General features: G+C 38.2%; 1 protein-coding gene across 43 annotated transcripts in view; it reads right to left on the bottom strand.

The window, feature by feature from the left end:
• Positions 1-24,836, bottom strand: part of TENM2 (teneurin transmembrane protein 2) — a 1,869,083-nt gene that overhangs the window by 453,629 nt on the left and 1,390,618 nt on the right. For 42 of the 43 annotated variants that reach the window (XM_064161561.1, XM_064161557.1, XM_064161558.1 and 39 more), the window contains one exon: positions 21,888-22,163. The exons of the other annotated variant lie outside the window; for it this stretch is intronic. In XM_064161561.1, coding sequence (XP_064017631.1) covers positions 21,888-22,163 — 276 coding nt within the window. The remainder of the gene's footprint in view (positions 1-21,887; positions 22,164-24,836) is intronic. 43 annotated transcript variants of the gene reach the window in all.

The following is a 24,836-nucleotide window of genomic DNA, read 5'->3' as shown; positions in this document are numbered from 1 at the left end:
AAGAAACACACATCTGTAGGGGAAGCTAAAGATGTGTGATTAAGTGCAAAGTGAACCATTCAAAAATGGACAATTAATTTTATTAAATTTTAATCTTCTCTGAAAATGTCAATGATGATTAAAAACATTATTCTCTAACATTTCAGCCCATTTTGCTTGTCATGAAGACTAATACTTAAACTTTGCATGATGAAAAAAAAAGTTACCCAAAATGTAGGCAAAACTGAAGTGCAGACTGCATCCAATTCTTGCTTTCGAAACTGACAATCCAAGTAGCACCCTGTGAAATTTTTGAGTACACACCACCAACTCTGATCTGATATTTGCTTATTCCAGCTGCAAAATCTACACAATCCAAGGGGCACATCCTGCAAGACGTCACAGAGCTAACAGACGGGCAGGCACTCTTCATATTCCATAGGGCGATTTGGAGATACAGATATCTGTGGGTGCGGATGTATCTTAAGACACAGATGTGTACATTCAAAGTAGCTGTGGCTTTCACCACTTGCCTGGTTTTGCTTTGCTATCCTCAAAAGGTGAGGAACACAGTTCTCAGGACCACGTGGAGAACAGCATTACCTGCAGGAGTGGCTGTTCCCCAGTCCTGGCAGTGACCAAGGACCGCAGTCACCTGAAGCCATGGACTGAGCTGCTTCAAGTCCTGTTTGCACTGTTGGAGCGTTGAAAAGGTCAAGGATGCTACCCTGGATATGGTGTACTGTGAGGAAATCATGCTCAACAGACTCGATTTAAAACCCCACATAGAATTTTCTACTTAAGATTAAATCTAGATGAATTGCCAATGTCAATCCAATTAATCTTTTGGGGAGCTTAGACTGAAGTCAATGAATCTCTTCACTTGCTGAGGCGTTTTGTGTATTGGGGCCTGAAACAAGGCAAAAGTGTGTTTCCTGATGTAAACAGAGTTAATTTTGGCAAAACTCAGTGAGCAAGGGTGATAGAGATTTATAGACTTACTCTCTGGCCATGATTCAGGAAAGCAAATGTTTAACATTTTAAAAGCGATTAGAGGCCTCCAAAACGCAATGAATCTTCTGTACCTGCCAAAGCACTCTCTCTGAAACGAGGGTGCCTGAATTCAGACTTATAATAAGGCCAGACTAAATACATATTTCTTAACACATGTTATGCAGAGATCACCCTGTACTCTAAGGTGTCCAACATCACTTGTTACTAAGCACGATTCAAATTATGCCTACCTAGTCTAAAAGCAAGGCATCTGCTTGAGCACCATAATCTAACAAAACAAATAATTTTCCTTTCATCAATATACAACAGCTTTGTTCATTACTGGGAAACGTTAGGTGGTGAAGTATTGAGTGCTACGCATTTTACACTTAAATCAATGCACTGTCTTGCAGTTATGCCACCTAATGTGTTTTTAAGGCATGCGCTGCAGAAATCAATGTGGTTCTTATTTGATATTCAGTGTTAAGTTCAGCCTCATAAATTTAGAATTGCACTCTGTTATTTTGATGGTTATGTATTAACCATGTCCTGTAAGTTTTATGATTTTATATTCAGGCATGCAGTAAATCATGCCAGTTATACACAAATGGCATGGGGTGGCTTTATTTTTACTGTCCATTCTGTAAGAGAAAGAAAAAGACTATTCATGTGACCTATGGGGAAGAAAAAAATCCAGTATATCAGATAAATTTCAGAAGGTGTATCGGTAACAGAATTAGGCTCCATAAAATTTAACTGAGTCTTTTCTGAGACAAACTGATTTGCAGCAGATAAATGTGTTTGATATACTTCATCTTACCAATATTTCACACTGGAGCAGGCACACAACAGTTGATCATTCTTTGTAACACATCTAGCAGGTGCTCTGCTATTGTCTAGAAATCAAACGCTACGCTATAAATATTTTTTTCTTTACCACTGCAATTGGTATACAGCCCTTTCCTGGCAACTTCTAAGATGTTTTAATAATGGAAAAACTTTTCCATTTTGTTTTTTTTTTTCCACATACCTAAATAAACTTTCTCTTGTACAAGAAGCCAGACACTGCAAGGTATGTTTTCTTTTTTTTCTGTAAGAAGGTATTTTCTTTTTCTTGTCATTTGCAGTTTAATTCCTTGCCATGTAACAAACCACAGATTCCCAGGCCATGTAGCAACGTAAGTTTTTTTTGCTACCTTCATTAAGTAGGGTTTTTCCTCAGTGTTTTAGACAGTATTTTTTTCATACAATAGTAATGTCACTGATTATTCAACATATTTCAAAACAGTTGCCATCTGTAGTTAAGTTAAAAATTGGGTTTCCCCTCATTAGTGTGCTGGCTTGACTAGGATGGAGTTAATTTTCCTCGTTACACAGCATATGATGCTGTGTTGCAAATCTACAGCTCAATCGACATTGATAACCCAGGGATATTTTAGAGATGGCTGAGCAGCACTTAAAGAGTCAAGGCCTTTTCTGCTCCTCACACCACCCCACCAGTAAGCAGCAGGCTGAGGGTGCACAAGAGGTTGGGAGGGACCACAGCTGACACAGCCGCCCCCAACTGATCAAAGGGATGTTCCATACCATATGACACCATGATCAGACGGGGGAAGAAGGAGAAAGGGTGAGATGTTTGGAGTTATGCCATTGGTCTTCCAAACTGACAGGTGTGATGGAACCCTGCATTCCTGGAGATGAACACCCACCTACCTGCCAGTGGGAAATGAGGAAAAATTTCCTTCTTCTGATTTGCTTGTGCATGCAGCTTTTGCTTTACCTATTAAACTGTTTTCATGTAAGTCCATAAGTTTACTCACATTTCCCCTCTGACTTGCTCCCTATCCCATCTGAGGGCAAGGAACAAGTGGTTCATTCCCCAGACACATACAGAAGAGCAGGGGTCCTCAAACTACAGCCCATGGACCGGATACAACCCCCCAGGGTCCTCAATCTGGCCCGACGGTATTTATAGAGACCACCACCCCCTGCCCACTTGGGTGAAACCAAGCAGCCACTTTCTGACACTTAATCCACTTGCTGGCCTCTTCAGCCCACAAGCACCCACTGGGACTGGGCTAGAACTAAACTGTAGTCTGGCTCCTGACAGTGTCTGAGGGACAGTGAACTGGCCCTCTGTTTAAAAAGGAAGAGCCTCACTGAACTGACCAGGAGGATCAGATTTTCCCAGTTTGGTAAATCTCCAAAATGATGAGCAAGCAATGAGGTTGTGTAATGCTCTTAATAACAGAGGACACCAAGGTTACAGCACACTTAGTCTATTGTCTTCTGCTTCCTCAGGTCAAATCCTGAAACTAAAACCCTCCTTCATTTTCCAAGAGCTGTTAAAACTGAAAAGACTGTTTCAAATCAAGGTGCACAGAACTGTAATCGGTCTGGTGTCACCACAGCTAAAATACTAAATGGATAGAAGTAACAGGACAGACTGTGTGTTTCTCCTGATTGCCATTCAAATGACAGATTACCTGACAGCACCTACAGTGAAGCCCAGCAGAAAAACAAGAATGTTTTTCTTATAAAACTAGCAATGTATACAGTCAGCATTCAGACGGATTCTTATCTAATAACATCTCAACAATTCACTGCTATAGCAGAATAAAAAAGGTGTTAATTTATGTCACCTTAATGGGCTGGAGTGTTCTGGGGAAGGAGCATTGTGCTCCTCTGTCCACGGTTTATGGTGTCAGAGTTTCTTAGACTTTATATTCCAGGATTAGCCCCATCGCTACAGTAACAAACCCAAAACCTAAATGAACTACAAAATGTGTTAAATGGGGCACTGTCAAACAACTGCCTCTGGTTTTCACTAGGTAAAACAAGCAAGCTTGGGTTAGCAGGCCTCATGTTTTTACACTAACATGGCTTCATTTTTATTTCTTTCCCTTTCTTTTTCATTAGTTGCTTTTGTTAACAAGTACAGAATGAGTACACAGGTCTAGCCTGGGTGAGTTAATAATCACAAATAAAGTCACTTTTATGTCGCTTTGTTAGAGCAAGGCAATGGAAATTTATTCCAATTCTGCCTGTGTAACCTTTGCCTATGCACTGGGATAAGTACAGCATAAGAGTCCTGATGCATTGAATTCAGTGCACCCTGTAACAAGTAGAACTACAAACACTCTATGGTATGAGATGTACAATTCACACCATTCTGAATTTACTGTAAAGCTAAAATGCAGGTTTTGGATGTATTGTTAAAATGTGCTATCTGATTTTTTTGTGCTCCTGCTAGTAAGCTATTACTTGATGCTAAGAACTGCAGACAGATTTTTCTGGTGGCAGGATCTATCTATTCCAGAAGATCATAGAACGGCTTAAGCTGGAAGAGACCTTAGAAATCAACTATTCCAACCTCTCCGCCACGGTCGGGGACTCCTCTCAACTAGACTTGGTTGCCCAAGGCCTCATCCAACCTGGCCTTGAATGGGAGGAGAAATCCACAACCTCCCTGGGCAACCTATTGCAGTGTCCCACCACCCTTGTACTGAAAATATCTTCCTAAGATCCAGTCTAAACCTAATTTCCCTCAGCTTAAATACAAACATTCCTCCTTGCACTATCACTAGACAACCTTACAAAAAGTCCTTCTCCAGCCTTCCTGTAGAATTCCTGCAGCTACTGGAAGGCATCTATAAGGTCCTCCCAGAGTCTTCCCTTCTTTAGGCTGAACAACCCCAGCTCCCTCAGCCTATCCTCATAGGATGCAGTGCTCCAGCCTTTGGATCATCTTTGTGGCCATCCAATGGACTTACTCCAACAGCTCTGTACCCTTATGATGGGAGCAGCAGAACTAGACACAGTGTTCAAGGAAGGGTCTCACAAGAGCAGAGCGACCAGAGTGCCCTGCTGGCCACACTCCTCTTGATGTAGACTGGGATACAATTTGCCTTCTAGGCTGCATGTTTTGGAGGAGCATAGGTCCTTTTCCTTTAGAACAATCAAAGACTACCAAGAGAACTGCACGCAAAAAGAACAATTGATTCCAAGTGACTAGTAAAAAATATCATCATGCTCAAATTAGCTGCTGTACAGTGGTACTTCTACTATTCTACAGCATTTGTTTCCAAATCATATCATCATTCTGGCAAGCAAAAATCATGCTCTTATCCTTCCAATTTTTACTATAATCCTGAGTCCTGATTTTCTTTGCACAAACCATGTATTGATCTACATTTTGACAGTGGCAAATGGGAAGTATTTGTAGTTAAAGAGAAGGAAAAAGGAGAGAGTGTTGCAAAGTATATTACATCATAATTATCTCTCTCTAAATGAGAAGTTATTGTTTAATGTATCTGCTAAGTAGAACAAGTTTACTGTCACAGTAATTTACAGAAACGCTTCCCAAGAACAGAAACAACTTGTTGGATGACTAAAGGCCACAAAACAGGACTGTAACAACTTTCCATTGAAGAAACACTTTGCATATTAACAGCTCAGGTCAGTGTCCAGCTAAAATCATATCATAGATACTCATGAAGGAGACAGAGGTCAAGAGGAGGAAAAGAGAGACAAGAAGATGGAGACACAACTTTATTAAAAGCATTAACCTACAAGATGCATTTCTCTCAGATGCTTTCAGAAAAAAAAAGCTTTCCAGGTAGGTTTCAGTTAGACAACAATGGCCAGTGTTTTAATGACCCAAACAGAGATTATAAGGCAGCAAACCCTTAAAGGATTAAAAAAAACCCCAAAACATAATTGTGCAGTGTGTTTCCAATTTTGTTATAGTGGCAGGGAAAACCAAAAAAAATGACCAAAACAAAACAGCAGCAACAATAACAAAAATTGCCTTTCTGAACAACAAACTTCGCTGAGTAACTTAGCCCCTGGCAAACCAAGAAAACAAGCTCTCTACAAAAGGGTAGAGATAGAACAGATTAACACAGTGACTGTCATGGGGCAAAGGAATACAGGTCAGACTGCCTTGAAAAAAGTCAAGTGGAATCACCCCGCCACACTCTAGATCATACTTGCCCAGCAGCTGGCAGCAAGGGCCAGCTTTTAAAGAAACATCAGGTGATAGAGACTTTGCATCCAGTAAGGAGAGACAGGAAAAATGCAATAAAAAAACAGTTTTTTTGGTAGAATGGGAGAGCTGGAAGATGCTCATAAACCTCATTCCAGGTATTGTTTTATCACCTTCTCTGACGGAGGAAAGGAAAAACTCCCTCTGCTACCACCAGACTCTTCACACCACATCTATGCCTCAGTAATAGCACCACTGTGCAAAGGAGCCCTGGCTTAAACCAGTATCCTTGCACATACCATAGGACATTTTTTCAGCACTTCATTTATACACCCAAGGTCATTAAAACTTGCTTCTACTACACATACCAGTACATTACATCCATCTTTCTAATCTCTGCTTCTCACTGGGAGAGCACTGTGCTTTAAAATCTGCAGTGTATTTTTTCTGAAATGTTCTTCCTGCCTACCATGGGAAAAGATTTTCCAGCAGCCATTAGCTACAGCCATTTTCACATCTCATTTTAACAAGCTATAAAAGTGGAACAACATGCCAATTACATGAAATAAATAAAATGAGTGGGTACAGGATGGCTAAGAAAGCCTCTTGCACTGCATACATTTGTTGGAGAGTGTATTAGGGTTTCACTAATGCATTTATAATCCTGCAGAACAGTCTGGCACATCTGCATCTTCAGTACAACAGAATGGCAAAGACGATACAATCCTCAGAGAATTTCTATTAGAAATAATTTTAGATCTGTTTTATGTATACCAAGGAAGCTGTCAGTCAATCGGATCTTCAAACACGCTGAACTCCACAGAGGGAGCTCTGGTAAACTGCAAACTGCTCACCTAAACGCATTTATATTAGCAATGTGAACACTAGTTGTTGCGTTTGGCTAATAACACACTGCACGTTGTGAACGCTGTTAAGTACCTTAATGGTGTAGCAGAAAATAAGGCAGTTCATTTACACAGAAGGGCACAGAGGTGAATCTTATGTCTACATCTCAGAGCAAAATAAGTAAATTCACTGAACATATGGCTTATTAAATTTAATAGTTCCTTTCTAAGATGATTCTGATTGCCATGTTTTGAAAGATAGGCTTTAAAAAACATTCTTTTGGATATTTGCCGTTAAGCAGAGATGCCATCTGTCTCCTCCACCAGAAAGAAACTCAAGACTTTGATTACTATTTTCCTAACCACAGTTTAGGATAATGTATTCTAGTACACTGATTAACTAGAACTGACATCACACCTTGGACCTGTTTGTTATTCTTTTTCAAAGTACTCCTCACATACATGCACAAATGTACTACACTGAGGGAACCATAAGCAAGCACCATCACCTCTTGCATCACTTCTAAGCACTGCTGGTGACATCATGTTATTCAAATAGGCATCTTGTATTTTCACTCAAGTTTTAAGGAGACAGATGTCTAAAGCATAACACTCCAACCTGGACCTAGAATTTCTGTCATAAAAGACTCACATTAAAAAAAGAAATTAAAAAAGGAAGTAGCTTAAAAATACCACTGTAGAAATAAATCACAAATTAGATGCTGGACTGAGCTTAGTGATTCAAAATCTGTGTATCAAGGGAAAAAGTGTAAGACTGACAGTATGCCAAATTCTTGTAATTTGCATATTTTTTACTTCAAATCCTCACAAGTCCAACTAATTCCTCCTGTCTAGTTATTTTCTAAGAAAATCTTTTTTTTGCTAGTAGCCTTGGAACCAACATGAGCAACACAAGCAGTAGCTCACCTGTGTCTGGATCAAACCGATCCTTTCACTCCCCCTGACAAGTGTATAGATTATGTGTCTACTTCTTAAGCCACCAAGTGCCTCTTTCAAATCCAGCATGAAGTGGGAGAGAAGCCCAGGAGCAGCAATCAATGGGCAATTGGCCCCTGATCAGTCATCAGGGCCAATAAGGTAAGGCAGCCATCACTACAGCAGAAGAACAGGATGGTTTGGCCTTGGCTCTGATGGTTAGTATCACTGTTCATTTACATCACAAGAAGCTTCAGTTGGGGCTCTGGGGCATGTTATGTTCAACACTCTACAACAGCACTGAACAAAAATAAATCCTGTGTATAGTCAAAGGCACGGTGGAGAAGCATGAGTGTCAAAACCTCAAAAATAAACCTCAGGTTTCAGGATGGATCTTGAAAATAGAAATTCTTGTCCAAATTTATCAAAATTCTCTTACTGAACTTTGCTCTAACAGCACACACACACACCCCACAAAAAAAAAAAAAAAAAAAGGAACTAAAAAAGTGTAAAAAACACTGTCACTGTCATTGCAATCCACCAGAATTCAGAAACTCTTTAGAAGATGCATCCAGTATTTGGAGACCATCAGTATACACAAGTAATTTCATCAGATTTGCACTCAGTTCCCAGGGTGATTAATGTTTTTCTCTGAGCACAAACGAGCAGAGCACTGACTAGACATTAGTACAGTAGCACTGTGTGGTTATTCTAGGTTCTGTATATATCATTATCACATTTTTGTAGCATTGCCATAAATTCCCATGCACGCAGCGCAGAACCTTCCTTCATTAGTACTGATAAACCATGATAATAAATTTACTCTCTGATTATTTTTCAAAATCCTTCTTAAAATACCATTACCATTGTTTATATAAACTTAAATGAACTTACAGAACCAAGCCCTTTCTTTCTAATCATTGCAAATTTCCTTGGAATGTTATGATTTACCAAACTTTATTGCAACAGACTGTGCTTACCTAAGCATTGTAACAGCTCACAGAGTTGTGGAATTGCCTTCCATAAATAAGTAAAATAGATCTTAAAAAAATGAGATAAATTGCAATGAAGACTATAAATTTCATCAAAGTGTGTCTTTCTTTTGAGCAGATAAGCAGGTAAGACCTGTCTATGAAAGGTACAATAGTAGCTCTTCTGCTCCTGGCTTGCATTGCAACTGATCTGTTAGAAAAGGTTTCTCTACATTTGTATTCTGATACAAACACTTTTATATAGCCAAATGATAAATTCCATTCACAAATGCATTTTAAGCATGAATGAGTAATATATGTGCTCCCATAAGAAATATGAAACAGAAATTATTAGTTGTATTAGGAGTTTTGGTCCAGCATTCGCCTTTAGATACATACATCTTACTGCTGTGAAAGTCAATTGGGCCTTTATCCCATAGGAATTATAGCCAACAGACTGGATTTTCTAATTAGGAAAAAAATTCTGCTGTCAGATATACACAGCTTATAGCCACACTAACATATGTTAACTAATGACTTTTAGTTTCAAGATTTCCCCTCCCCTTTAAAGTTTTTATTCATGCTGCTTGATATACAGCTCATACTGCACAGGGAGGCTTGAGTGACACCACAAGCTAATGCTGGGCTTGAACAGTCATTGCATTACTCCTGATTATTCCATGTCAAAGCACTCTGGCACATCTCTGTACATGCAATAAACCACCTGATAAAATAAAGTATTTGTGCTCATATCAATGATTTACCTCCTCACACTCACCTTGACACAGTTCAGATTTCTAACAAGAGCATACACTGCAGTACTTGTCTAGTGGTTTATAGCAAACTTCTGAAAGTATCTCTTTTAGGTCTACGTCTAAACTAATTTCAAAGTCACTGTCTACATTCTCTTCTCTCTCCTTGCGCAAGTTTGTGCATCTTTATAATGCCTTCTGATTAATTTATCACATAGTAAAGATTTAAAAAATCATTATCCTTTTGATCTAAAAATCCTTATATTTCATCTTTAATATGTTCTTTCGAGAGGATCTGTCTGCAGAAGTTGCCACGTATGTTCTACTCCTCTGAGATATAACAGCAGAGCTCAGGTAAGACTTTCAGAGTTTCAATTCGTGTTGAAAATTGTTTGAAAAGTTTTTGTTTGTTTAAAAACCTAATTTCTTTCATGTTTGGAAAAATGAGAGTACTACTGCAGTACATATGGCACAAGAAGACTAACAAAAAGGAAATACATAACACCAATATTTGAAACAGTGTCAAAATTTATCACTGCAGAAGTGTTTTGAAGCATTTCTAACGCACGGTTATTTCGCGAACAAGACTCAAATAAGGAGGGACAAAAGTAAAGAAAAATATTGATTTCTTTGGATTGTTTTTCTAAGATGATCATTATTTCTGTAAGATGATCTGTTCCTCCATTTCTTTTAAGCCTTGCAGAGAATTCATCATGTGTAGGGGAAAAAACCCACAAAGCCTCACTTTGCACATTTCCTCTGTAATATTCTGCTTTATAAAGAGTGCTTTTAAGCCATCACGTGTCAAACAGAACTAGGAGATTATCTGGAGCCACATTAAAGTCTTAAGCTCAAGGCACTATGTTATATTAAAAAGAAAATGCAGAAAGGGAGAATAAATGGTCTTGCAGGCAAAGACTAACAAATGCCATAATAATTTTACCAAGACTGAAAATGACCCAAGAACAATATGGTGGAGAAAAAAAGAAAACAACAAGCAGAAACAAAGAGCAGTAAGAAAATTTAAATACCTTAATTTTTTACAAATATAATTAGTAGAGGATTGATCACAGCCCCAAAAGGTACATGGTATATCCCCTTACACTTTACCATCTACAATTATTTCTCTTAATGATGCTGTGAAGTCTCCAGAATCCAATCCACCCCCCCCCCCCCGCCAACTACAGCCTTGACGTTAAAGTGCTGCAGCACTGATTGCTCCTGGAATGTTTTCTCAGGACCTCTAGCAAAACAGCTGGACTGAGAATGAGAAAGAAAACACTGATTATTTATGTTTGCCTCCTGTGGTTATAGGTCAGGCTTCTAACATTTATCATAGGTCTCTGATTTATCTTTTTCTCAGAACAACAAATAAAAAAAGGTGCCACATAAAATATCATAATTGTAATCACACCAGGCTGCCTTCATCTGTCCTATGGCAGCAAAATGTCATTAATTAACTGAAACCATCCAAAAATATGAAAATGCAAGAAAAATTCTGCTTCTAAAATAACAGAAATGCTCATGTGAAAAGATCAGATGGCATTTTCTCACCTAAGAGAGACAATAAAGTGCTCCATTGCATACAGAATGTCCTTCCTTGTGGGTAAGGACATCAAATCCACAAAGACAGAGTCCACAGGGGAGAGGAGAATGAGCCCTAATTGAGACAGAAGATAGGCTTGGAGTATGATCCAATCTCAAAATTTAGGATTAAACTATATATAGAGACCCATCTTTGATAATCTTTGGGAAGTCAAATTAGAAATAAAAAAGAAAAGAAAACACCTTCAAGAATAAAAGGTAGCTAATTATCACAATAGAAGTGGTCTTGAAGTATGTAGTAATTACCCAGGAAATTATTGCTGACAAATAAATCTAGATGATCAAGACTCCAGGAGTCTGAGCAGCTATTCAGGGATATATTGACAGGTCTGGGCAGATAAGATTGATCTTTTCACTATTTATTACTGGAAACAAAGAACTCGACAAAGAAAAGAAAATATCTGAATTATTTACATCTATCTCTTTGGAAGTATCTATGAAATATATAAAATGAGAAATAGAATAAAGCTCCAAATATTTGTATCTCATTCAGAAACTTCTAACACAAATACGAGTATGCAATTCCTTGCAGGCTTGTGCCAGTCACTGCCACATTAACACTTCAAGGCCAACAGCACAGAAGGTTTGCTGTAGTAAAAGAGGTTATGGAGGTGAACATCAGTATTTACATACAGATGAAAACCATTTTCTCTGCATCACTTTAGCATGCTTTGTAAAACAGCATCCACCCATAGTTAGTAAAAGCCTTTCAGGTGGCACATTACTGCTTCCTTGCAGAGGTGTGTTGTGTCATTGCCTTTCCTAAACCCAAGCATTTGATGAATTCTCTGCACCTCATTCCTTTATGCTTCATGTTCCACTACTTGTCCTCACATATTCATCTTTTCACATTGCAGGTGACAGTCTCAGCCTTTACTTGATCCTTCCTACCCCACATCTTTTTTCCTATGCATTGTACAAATCAGTTCAGCACAAATGTTAGAGATGTGTTTTATTTAGCAAAAAGAAGTTTGAAAAAAAGGAAAATAAAACAAAAAGCTACAAAAGAGAAGCTCCACTCTGTTATGCAGTTATATCCCTTCTCTTGTTTCGCACACTGTAATATAGCTTAAAGCCGCAGCATTATGTGGGAGGCACAAAACCAGCACGTGACTCCTAAAAAATAATTTCCCTCTTTTGAAAGAAAACTGAAAAAAGGAGCAACTTCACTGCAATTCATCTTATTTCAAGTGTACTACGCAGAAGTGTCCTATGGAAAACTGAGAAACTAATTTCTCTTTTAGTACCACTCCAGAATTTAAAAAAAAAATGAAAACAACAATGAAACAAAACATTCCCCTCCCCCCCCCAAGAATCATGGTTACTCATTCTTACAACTCAGCATCTGAGGAAACAGAAGCTATATTTTCACTCTCGAATGCTAACTTGATGTTGAGAAAAGTCCCTTAACCTTTGTGTGAAAAAAATCCAACTGCTACCTTTCAATACTTCTGAATGACAGTCATGGCTCTAAGCAAATAAATGATGCTCACATATTGTGCCTTGCCTACAGGCATGTTGTTATAATTCACTGATATTATGCCTTCTTACAAGATGGTATCTCAGTTTCAATAGGGCAAACATGGCAAGGAAGTATCAGTTTCCACAGGTGTCTTGAACTTTCCGACAAATATAATTTCATCAACTGAATGGTCTTCCTCTCCAGATCAGCCACACACTACCGGAAACCCTCAGAATGACTTAACAATTCAGCAGCTTCTGAGATACTTATAACAACTTCAGAAATCACAAAAGCCATCCTTTCCACTGAATTGCTGTTCAGCTGTAAAATCTGTCACAGAGAGGTGTTATTTGAAGGTCCTCAACACCACCAGTATGGTTATCAATTCAAAAGCAAAAAGCATACCAAAACTTCCTCTTCCGTCTTAGTCTCTAGGAAAAGAAACTCGCTAATGTTATTTCATTTAACTAGATAGCTGCATTGTATACTTCAGAGAACAGAGAAACTATCAGAGGATGGAAGGTATTAATAGGAGTTCATATTGCATCGAAATACAGTCTGACATGCTCTGAGTAAGTTGTACCTGCAAAACACTGCATGAATAAGTTTCTTAAGAGTCCAGTGTAAATGTCTCTCTAGGAGCCCATCATCTGTTCACAGCAAGTGGGGTTAGTTAAATGTATTCACATAACAAACCCAAGGGGTTTATTATTTTCAGTATTTGGTTGTTCCAATCACTGCTTGATTTCCTGAAAGCAACAGCACCTAAAGAATTTGATTTACACACAGATCTGCTGCCAGCTGTGCAAATTAGTCTCCAGAAGGACACGTTTTCTTGCCACGGCTTCACAGAACTAAAAGAAGAGGCACCCTTTAGAAAGAGCACATCGCCCAAAATTCAGTGGGTTTTAGCATAAGAACGTGGAAGATCACAGCAATGGCACCCTCTGGTGACAAACAGTAACACACTATAATGAGATACATTATTCAGACTGAAAAAAGCATTTAAAGATACCACTTCATATAACCTATTATATGGAAGGAATTCCTATGGTAAGTTGCAAAACGTAGGAGGTTATTTTTAAGAACAACAGTAACTAGTCCTCAATAACAAGGAAGTTCTTCAAAATAACTTCCATCTCTCAACTATCATTCTATCTTCTTTTTACAGCTTCTAGCTTACTCTGATACTCTTCAACCATATGAAAACAAATGACCTTCGTTTTATCACAGTATTTCATGTTCACATGTGGTTAAGGTTTCAGCAGGGCCTCTCTAATGCTACCAACAACTTTTGAGATGTCAAAGAATATTGATGAGTGGTGCACGAGCCAAAGACTGAACAGGTGAGTGTTTTGAAAGGGGACAAACAGCTTCTCAAAAGAAGCCTCTCACTTCACCTGAGAGGTAGAACTTCAGCCTTTTTGAAGCTTTGTCAGTCATTCCCTTAGCTTCTCAAAGCAATAACATCAGATGGTCACCAATTTCCAAGGCAAGACTGAAAAATACATAAAATTATTTCCTTTGAAAAAGGACAGAATGCAAAACGTATCAAAGAAAATAGTTAGAAAGAGTAATAGATTGAAACAACCACACGTGCAATTCTATGAGTACATGGCAACTACACCTTCACTATGCTAACCAAACAGAGGTCATTGGTTAGATTGAGGCCATGCATCCTAAGTGAAGGGTTAACTAGGAAAAACACTGTATCTTGATCTAATTACAGAATCATAGAATCACTAAGGCCAAAAAATCCTTTAAGATCATCAAGTACAACCACAACTCAACTCTCATGACCACTAAACCATGTCCTGAAGCACTACATCTACAGCTTCTTGAACATCTCCTGAGTTGGCGACTTCACCACCTCCCTGGGCAGTCTGTTCCATTGCCTCACTGCTCTCTCAGTAAAGAAGTCTTTTCTAATGTCCAGTCTAAACGTCTTTTGACAACTAAACTCTACTTCCTCTCATCCTATCACTGATTACCTGGAAGAAGAGATCAACACCAGCCTCACTTCAGCCTCCTTTCAGGTAGCTGTAAAGAGTATAAAGATCTCCCCTCAGCCTTCTCTTCCCCAGACTGAAGACCTACCCCCCAAGCTCCCTCAGGCACTCATTGTAAGACACCCTCCAAAACCCTCGCCAGCCCTGTTGCTCTTCTCTTGACACGCTCCAGGACCTCAATGTCTTTCCTATACTGCAGCACCCAGTACTCCAGTGTGCTCTCTATGGCTCAGTACAGGGTCACAATCACTTTCCCACTCTGGCTGAACACACTGGTTTTGATCCAAGCCAGCATGCCATTTGCCTTACAAGGCTTTGTAATTACTAAGATTGTTAATAGTGGGATATGCTACATGAACAAGTGTGCCTTGACAAATTTAGAGAAGGCTTTTAATAGAATTTCCCAGTCTTTTGAAGTGGAAGACAGAAAATAAATTCAGTGTATGTTTTCCTGTAATGCATGCTCCAGTTTACAAGAACAACGTGAAATATGTTTGGGTTTTATTTATTTCACCATGATACATTTTGCTAAACACCATGCACAGACAAACCTTCCTGCAAAGGTTTTATCGCTCATCAGCCACTCACAATACAGTTATTACCAAGCAGGATTAACTTTATCAGGTACACATCTCTGCTATAGAAAAAGTATGAAAAGGCATTATTCTAACTCAGCTCTACTTTGAACAGAAGTGCTGCTGCTTGCTTACCTAAGTGACCTAGATCATCTAGGTTTGCTTTACTAAAACTAATAATTGACAAACTGAATGATGTACCGTAAGGGAGTTCTTGTTAAACACAGTTTCATCATTTCCTTTTAGTAGATGGAAAGGCTCATAATTAAAATACTAATTGAAAAATCTCATGGCTATTTTGAGAATTTTTTTTTAAAAGCTCTCCCTGTTATGACCTTCACACAATGCTGTAGATATATACAGCTGCATGCAAAAGCTCCTTCCCAGTGAACTCAGGAGAGAAGATCACAGCAAGCCTCAGCAGTTTATGAACCCAGCTGCTGCAGTATTTTCCAAGTAGCCTTTATTTACTAGCCTGCATTTCTGTTTTCCTCAGTTTCCTGGCTAAAGACTGGATTCCATTTCCCAGGTCTCACTTCCTGGTTGCCCTGGGTCCTGGTGTTACGTAGGGGGATTCACATAATGCAAGAAAGTCACTTTGAATGAGACTGCCAAACAGGGTACAGCTTCAGCCACCTCCTCAGATGCTATATGAGCCAAAAGCACAGTTGTCAAGGCTTAATAACCTAAAAAGAGCTGTCACTCTTGCCACATCTGCATTCTCTCTCCAGAATATCACCAAAACCTCTGTTCCAGATAAATTTATTTAGCACTTTCAATGTACCTGTATTTTAGCACTATTTTCACTGCATCAGCCTGCTGACCTACACTGCAATGTTACATTGTTGCCTTAACTTTGTAATAAATGTTTAAGATATTATATACTGTCACTTCAGATTCTTGTCTTCCACAAGGCTTTAAAGTGTACTAGTACTACACCCTCATTTTTTGTCCTTAACCTCATCCTCTACCCTCCCTCTGCACTGAATGCCTAAGCCATTTACCTGGACAAAATCCTAGTTGATGTGTAGTTAAGTCTTCAAAAGTCATTCCTGCTAGTCAATTCCCTCATTAGGAAACCACTTCCTATCACAAGTGCCCTCAGGTTTTGAAAGCACATCAAAATTGGATCCACTTAAGCAACTGAGCTTTGATAGAGTGCTTAATGACTTTCTAAATTTGTCATTTACAAAGTGCTTTACAAGCCTTCCTAAAGAAGAGAAGTAGTATGCCCGTGCACGAGCTAACCTCCCCAGCACTCCTTCTTAACAAGTCTAGTTGATGTATGACGTATGCAATTCCATTTGCTGAGTATATGACATTTCATTTAAATCTCTTCATTTCCTTAGGACCATCTGGACACTTTTCTCAGCTATGAACAGATTGTACAACTGTGGCAGCTCTTGCTATCTCTTCGTATCTGTCCCTCCTGCTGTTTCCAACCTACCTGGGTGGATCTGAGGAAAATGGGTGCAGTGTTCCCAGAGAACACCAACAGCATTAGTAACACTCCACTAAGCACTATACAGCAGTCTGCAGCCTCACAGCTTCTTATTCACAACACAGACACTATATCAAAATGGTAAGGCTATACTATCTTTATTTCCCCCCCAGTTAAACATTAAATAGCCTCTGCCTCACCTGTATCACCACTATTTAAAAACCCCATTTGAACAAGGGAAGTTTTCCACAGGCAGAAGTGAATGTTTCTTGCTCTGTATATTTAAGGAGAAAACCTAACCACTCAGTCTTATAACCTGAACAGAATTCTGTCACCAGAAATGGTACAACCTACTTCACATTGTCTCACCACTCAGAGACATTAGCATGCATATAACAAAACCATAGTCTTGTCATGAGTAGAATCACAGCTTCACCATAACCTTTTCTGCAATTATGAAGTGTGAAATAGAAAGCTGAATAAAAATTAAAGTAATAAAATATTGAGAACGACATGTCAAAACTAAAACAGTGAAAATAAGAACATAAACTCCTCAGCTGTCATCTGTCTGGTGCCTCTTTGTAAACTCCTCTGATGCAGTAATACCCTTCCTGTAAGTCTAAGTCTGTTATTCAACAACATCTCAGGAAAAGCCCAGATGATATTGCTCACAAAATTAACTGTGCATTTGAGAAATTACTATATGAAATCAACAATTAAAACTTCATCAGAGAGAAAAAAGAAAACAAAACGTAACTCCCTTATTGTTTTCAAGATATTCAATCACATTAAAACACAAATACAAATTTTCATATTTTATCTTACAATTTTCCTGACCTTATTCATGGCAATCTGTATTTTTTCATAGAAAAGGATATGCACATATGACATTGTCTGGTATTCAAACTTTTAATTGCTACAATAACCACCATCAAAGCAGGAAAAATAATAGAATTCATTGTGACCAATATGTCTAGCACAGCAAACATTGAGATCCTGCAACAACACCTTTCCATGTGACCTGAATCCTCAAATATGATGCTGCAGATAGCCTGGCTCCAGTGCAGTGAAAAACACTTCTTCAGAAGGATGAGATAAAGTGAGGGAAGGACACACATGGATTACTACAATACAACGTTGAACTATTTCTGCTGTATTTTTTCCCACTTATTACTGTCTTGATGTTCAATTCAGAATCGCTACTGGTAAGATAAAAGCATTCCTTGATCATCTTTTTTGGTCTGATATCACCTTAACAGTTTGGCTTCAGCCCTGGAAGTTCTCCTCCTTCCCAAAACATAGGGTTTTTTCTTTTCTGACACACAAATGTGAAACAGAAACATCTCAATGTAATAGTAGAAATCTCATTATAAACATTTTATGCTATGTCCCGTTCTACCAGTGATGTTATCCATTCTACACAACAATGGTACTAATATAAGAAGTGTCAGTGTGAAAACCTTCCACAGAAAAATAAAGTCACCATCACTATTCCAAATTTTTCTCTCTTACAACAGGAGAATTAACACCATCTAGATTTACATCCAACTGAAAGCCCTCCTTGTGGGTTCTCTTTGGGTCCAGTAGTTTATTGGCTCTGTTCTGTAAACCCAAAGCAGATCTCAGTAATATTTGAGAGTGAATATTTGTAGAAATAGTTCTACAACTTCTGCACTTTGAAATATTACTGAGATTTGCTTTGAGTTTACATGCTATTTTTGCCTTCTCTCTTCTAAGTGGGATTATGTTTTCTCTGTATCACTGGTCTATTCAGCTTTTCACTTTCATCTGCCTAACACTGGATGAATTTAATCACCTCCCTAACAGCCCTTAACTGGTCATTCAATAACAGTAAAGCCAGGAGAAGAGAAGATTGAAGAGCTATTGGAATAGCATTCTATGTATCAATCCTCCTTAATTATGACTTTCCTGTTTTCATGTGAAGTGAAAGTTACTTTGTTTTAAAACAGGTTTTATCTTTTGGAGAAGAACATAATTTTAATCTCAACTCAAAAAAACCCCAAAAATCCAAACAACCAGTTTCCTTGGAAAAAAAACATTAAAAAGTGCTTCAAGGTCACCACCTAAACAAAATCAGCTCCTAAGCTTTACTATGAAACCAGGAATATTGCAGGCTTAGGAAAGAACACATGACAACTGAAGGCAAACGCTACCTTTGAAAAGCCTTCCCCATGATGTTTTGGAATAGATACAGGATTCAATAAAAGGAAAGGAAAAAAAAAAAAAAGCATTCAGGAACTCAGGTATATATGCTATACTCTGTACCTAAGGGACCCTGCAAAGAATTCTCTCCACGAGACTGTCACACGACATCAGAGGTGCAACATACTTCGTATGTGTGTCACAACAAAAGCCATTTACTTAAATCTTACAACTCAATACATTATGATGAATAATGAGGTGGTTACAGACACTGACATCTCTAAAGATGAGATGCTCAGATCCAGACAGAAGCAAAAACTGTGAGTTATAAGGTTTTAAAGCCTTATCAATCATGTGAAAATCCAAGTGTTGCGTTTCAAAAAGGTGTTTAGTTAGGAAGAATATTAGTTTACCAAGTAAAACATTGAATGTAATTGAGTTTGCATTACCTCACCTAGAAGCATTTCAAACTAGCAATATTTCAAGGCTCACAGAATTCCAATTCAAGGGAAAATTAGAAGTGCAAAAAACGGTCACAGGCTTTATGAATGGATTTGTATGTGAACAAAATCAGATTGTTAGTGCAGTTTTTAGAAACTAAATCTTTTCCATACTAGAGATGTAGCAAAATTAACAAAAGATTTAATGCTATAAGAAAAGGGAGTTCGGTTTGGTTTTGGGCTTTTATCAAGTGTGATGATATAAACTGCGATAGCATCTCAATATTAAAAAAAAAACAAAACACAATCTTTTGGATTTGAACTACTGTTTTGTAACACAACAGCTGAACCACATAAGGGGAAAAAGCTTCACTGGTACTTTAAATAAATTCTGTACTCTGCATCATGAGTTCTTTCTAACACTGCTAGGCATAAATGGATTAAAACCACATACCAAGAAATGTCTAGTGTTATGTTGGTATCCTGCAAATCTGAAACCGTATCAGAGAGCAAATTTCTCTTGAAGTATAGATCCTTGTTACTTCCTCTTCAAGATGAATACCTAGCAGGCTATTGATCTGCTTCTGAAGGACAGTGTTTATTATGTAGGAAACCACTGCTGGGCACAAGCGTGCGAAATTAATGATGGTTTTGTAAGTGTCCACACTGTGGTGCTGAACCAGTGGGGCAACTGTCAATCTATATGATAATGCATCCCAAAACTTCATAAAATCAGTGATGTGAAGCAGCATTGATTTTTTCAGCTAACCAGGATTTGTGAGAGAGTAAGACTAAAAAGTTTCCTGAAGTTAGCACCTCTGTGTATATAACAGTTGCTTCATACTTGCCTGACTTTTTTTTTCCTTTTCTATTTGAAGCAACCAAACATGCAGAAACTCTAACCACAAAAACCTTTCCAAGTTAAAATGAATTCCACATACTGGTTTGTATCTTGCATACTCTCTGGTCCTGTCCTTCTTTCTCTTATTAACATCACTGTTAGAAAAATTACCTATTCAAAATGGATTTGCTGCACTGTATTTCCAATTACTTCAGGTAGTATAAGGAGGAAAATGTAAACAATGCAAGCAAACAAATCCATCCTTTTGTCAATGTCTGCAACAGTATGAAGCAAAGTAGGTGCTGAGATGAAATTTTCTCAGACAAAAGGTGTGGTGCAGTGCTTCCACTGAAACGGAGCAATCAACTTCAGAGGAGTGAATTCATGCTATACAAATGAATCCCCATTGTTCCATAACACCAGAAATTCGTTAGTTGAGCTTTTATATAAAATTATGCACAGTAGTCTCATCAGAACCAAAGTCAATAGAAGTTGTCATATTTTCTCTGAACAGTATTAGAAAAAAAAATAAAAGGAAAAATCAATGAATCAATCACTGACTCTTTTTAAAATGCTGGCTTCCTTGTATACACCATTATTAGTAAATATACATTTCCTCTTTGGAAATGTATCCTGCTGTGCCTACAGAGAGGAGATATTACTTAAAGATTCAATTTAAACCAACAAAAAAAGACTGCTGTTACCAAGAAAATCACTGCGCTTTTCTGGACTTTTTTCTGTCAGTCTAAAAACTGTAATTCAGTTTTGCTTTCTTTGCTCTGATAAACAGTTGCTTGTGTTTCCAGTGCCTGGCACACAGGTTTTGTTGGAACAACGATGGCTTTCAGGAAGTATGAGGAATAGCCCAGGTTAAAACATCTATAAAACATCCTCTTCCGAGAGGGACCTAACTTGTACCAAATGAAATTTCATTACAAGTACTACACCTAGCAGAGAACTGGATTCATTAGCTGATATTAGCTGACAGGAATAGTTGCTCTGTGTGTCTAATGTCAGGGAGATTCCCCTTTACCTTCTCAGAATGGCAACTACCAAAATCCCTAGTTCATATTTGAACTAAGCTGAATTTGCAGCTTCAGGTCCCCACAGGATGAAAGGCAAACTCCTGCAAAGCCATTTTTACTACTGTTCCTTTTTAGTTTAATTTAACAGTATGTGAATATTGAAAATTCCCCAAGTAAAAGTTTGCACTGATAGATATAAAGAGCATGAACTGGAATTACCCACATATGCAAGGACAGCTGGCTTCATGCAAAGGATCGGCCAACGACTCGGTGTCTATTGCAAATGATTGTTGTGCACTCTAAAGTCTCATTTCTATGAACATAACACGCTACACTAGAGAGAAGTGCTCTGCTTCAATCTGGTGCCCCACCCATACACACCAATAACCAAATAGCAAATTAATAGCATTTTTTAACTGCTTCAAAAGCACAAAAAAAAGCACACGATATTAAATCTGATTGTTACAAATTAGCACCATTGTCACAGCTACAAGCATATTGCAGATTATTAATATTATGTCAAGCTGTGTATAAAAATCACAGATGAGAAAGCAGTTCTCTTACAAAATTCCTTGCTGGCTCTCCTCATTAAGTTTAATTCAATGTACTCTGAGCATGAACTTCTGTGGAAGATTATGGTGTGGAAAGTAAATTGTAAAATAACCCCCCAATATGTATCAGGCTCTATAGTACACATGTAATCTAGCTTCTCAATAATGATGCTAAAATTAAACCAACATTCCAAAGCAGCCTTAGTCAAACTGAGAAAGAGAAGTGCAAAATTCCCCCTGCAAAGAGTACTCATGTGTCTTTAAGTATGCTCAGGCATGTGCTTTAAGAATAAAATAAAAAAAAAGGCCTACCGTTTTCCTCGTCGGACTTATTTTCGTTGTCGGAGTCGGTAAGCGTGAGAGCCGAGTTTTCACGACTTGACAGACCGGAACTACGCCTGGATTTCATCCCTCTTCCCCACAGCCTGATGGCATGCTCTGGAGACATTCCTCCCTCCGTGTCCGAGTCAGCATCAGAGCCGGTGCTCAAGGAATAGCCTTGATGCAGTATTCCTATATCTGAGCAGTAGCCACTTCGATGGGGAGAGGGCTCACAGATTCCTAGTTCTGCAAGGGTGAAGTTCGTTCCTAGAAGGGTAATTGAAAAAAAATACAAAGTTAAATCACACAAAAGGTAGGGGATTTATTTGAAGCTTGCAAATAACCCACCTTTCAAACTGCTTTTCACTATGCCATATACCTTAACCACTGTAATGAATTATATACAGAGATTTCTGTTGCACAGATCCAGCAAGACTTAACTAAAACACATCAAATGTAGTTAAAACACATTAAATATACAAAACAAAAGGTGGTAAAGGTCTCTAAATGTTATGTTACTATTTGAGACACGATAAATTAATCATGTTGGTACATGATTAACATAAACCTCATGACAAATGCTAATGACACAAGCTACCTTATTAAGTATCTAAGATTAAATTCGTAGGACCAGAGCACAAGCTTTGAAACAGAGCACTTGATTAGTTGAAAAGAGGAATTTTTGCATGTGAATTTGTTTTTCTTAAACACAGGTATTTCACAGAGATAAGATTGTTAATCTGAATTGTATTATAGTTTCTTAATTTGCAGAAAGTTAAAAAATATTTGGGAAAACCTATTTTAAAGGTCAGGATCACTTAAAAGAATGCGAACTTATCAGTGATGCAACAGAAAATCTTGTCATCAGTTTTGCACTTTCACACTTGGTGGGACTCGTAGTTCAATATCTGTTATAGAAATCCAGACAGGTTTCAGCACCACTGTAATTGTTTTCTATCTTTTTTTTCAGAGTATTGAAGAAGAAAGTGCATCAACACCAAAATCAAGAGGTCATTTGGTTTAAAGGCGATGCTTTCAGGAACAATGTCAGAACATGTGACCTTTAGCAGTTAATAACAACTCCATGGACAAAGTCTCATACATTTTTAAAGCACATGGAGTCCCCTAGGGGTATCAGAAAGTAAAGACTTGCTTGCTGATTTCTGCTTATGTATTTCTTTCCTACAGTAATGAACACAGGTAAAAAATCTAGGGAAATATTCACTGGTCACTAAAGCTTTCAGAGGTTTTGAAAAGCAAAGTTCACCTTGGCTACATCGGACTAAAAATGAAGAACACAGATTGAAGCCACTGGCAGTGTAACTGTGAATTATTTAATTGATTTCTTACATCATAGGGAAGCTAGAGCTGTGGTCTGTGCTTAAAACAACCATGTTAGATTTTGTCCAAAAGCAATTTCTCTTTTCTCCCCTTCCTCTATGCCTTTATTGGAACAAAGCTATAGAAACCACATCTAAGTGTCTTGTATTAAGTAAGACATTATCTGGATGTTGTTTTTTTTTAAGCTATTACTATTACTTTCACAGATCAGCCAGGAAAAGATCTCACAGTACAAAATTTACCCAATTCACCTGTCTGCCTCAGGCCTCTCCAGCTGTTAAAATGGTTTCTGAATACTGGATATGTATATACATCTACAGAAAGGAAAACTAGGCCTCACTTAACATTTATTCTTACAGCTTATCAAATTAAAAGATGGTGATCAACTTACCAAAGGCTGAGCTATGTCTTCATCCAGCAATGGCTGGACAGTAGCATTAAGGACATACTCTCTTTCACCCCTCGGTTACCCAGTAGACCAGCTGGCAGCAACAGGATGACCAATAACATCAGATACCGAAATATACTTGACTGCATGCTTCAAAAGAAATGAAGCACTAAGCAGCAATGTTTAAGAAGCCTGACATTGTAAGTCAGCTTTCATCAACACCAAATTAACTGAAACCCTCTGAGTCAACGTGTCTTCTAATATTTATTCTAAAATGTAATCAGAAATTTTCTGATTCAGTCAAAAGCAATGAACAGTCCTAAAAAATAGCTGCAGTACACTTCAGTCCAGGGATTGTTTGCCTTTTTTTTTTAATAAGAACTCTACAGCTACAGATAAAATAAAGTAACTTTTTTTAAAAAGGGTAAATCTAATACATGTAAAATTTCAGTAGAAGGTATTTAACAAAACCATTTTGGTAGATCTGTTTTGGTTTAGCCATATTAACAAATCAACCTTAAAGTCATTAAAGAAAGGGGGGGAAAAAGGTCAAAATCAAGCCAAAATACATCTGTAAAAAACTGCAGAATCACAGAATGTTAAGGATTGGAAGAGCTCAGTGCAGAGCCACAAAGGTGCTGAAGGGAGTGGAAAGCCTAAGGCAGATGGGTCTCTTGAGTTTGGAAAAGAGGAGACTGAAGGGTGACCTTATTCATGTCTATAACGATTTGAAGGGTGAGTGTTGGGAGGATGAAGCCAGGCACTTCTCAGTGACGCGCAATGAAAAGACCAGGGGCAACGGGTGCAAACTGGAGCACAAGAGATTCTATGTGAACATGAGGAAGTACTTTCTCACTGTGAGGGAGCCCAGAGAGGTTGTGGAGTCTCCTTCCCTAAGAGACATCCAAAACCCACCTTGATGCAGTCCTGTGCAACCTGCCCTGGCAGGGGGGGTTGGACTGGATGATCTTTCAAGGTCTTGAACTGAAGACTACTGGCCCCATACTTTCTGAGCTACACAGGCTGAGTGCACTCTGACTTTAGATACACATTAGAAATACCAAAGTCATCATGGAAGTAAGGTTTTTCATGTTCGTCTTTGTTTGCTAGTGGCACAAATGCCTACAAATACACAGCAATTATGAATATATTAGCTTAATAAGGCTGGTTTACATACACGGTAAAACATTTTAATGATATTCTGTGGATTT

This window comes from Pogoniulus pusillus, chromosome 22, assembly GCF_015220805.1.
Source record: "Pogoniulus pusillus isolate bPogPus1 chromosome 22, bPogPus1.pri, whole genome shotgun sequence".
NCBI lineage: Eukaryota > Metazoa > Chordata > Aves > Piciformes > Lybiidae > Pogoniulus > Pogoniulus pusillus.
This window is presented reverse-complemented; position numbering and strand designations above follow the sequence as displayed.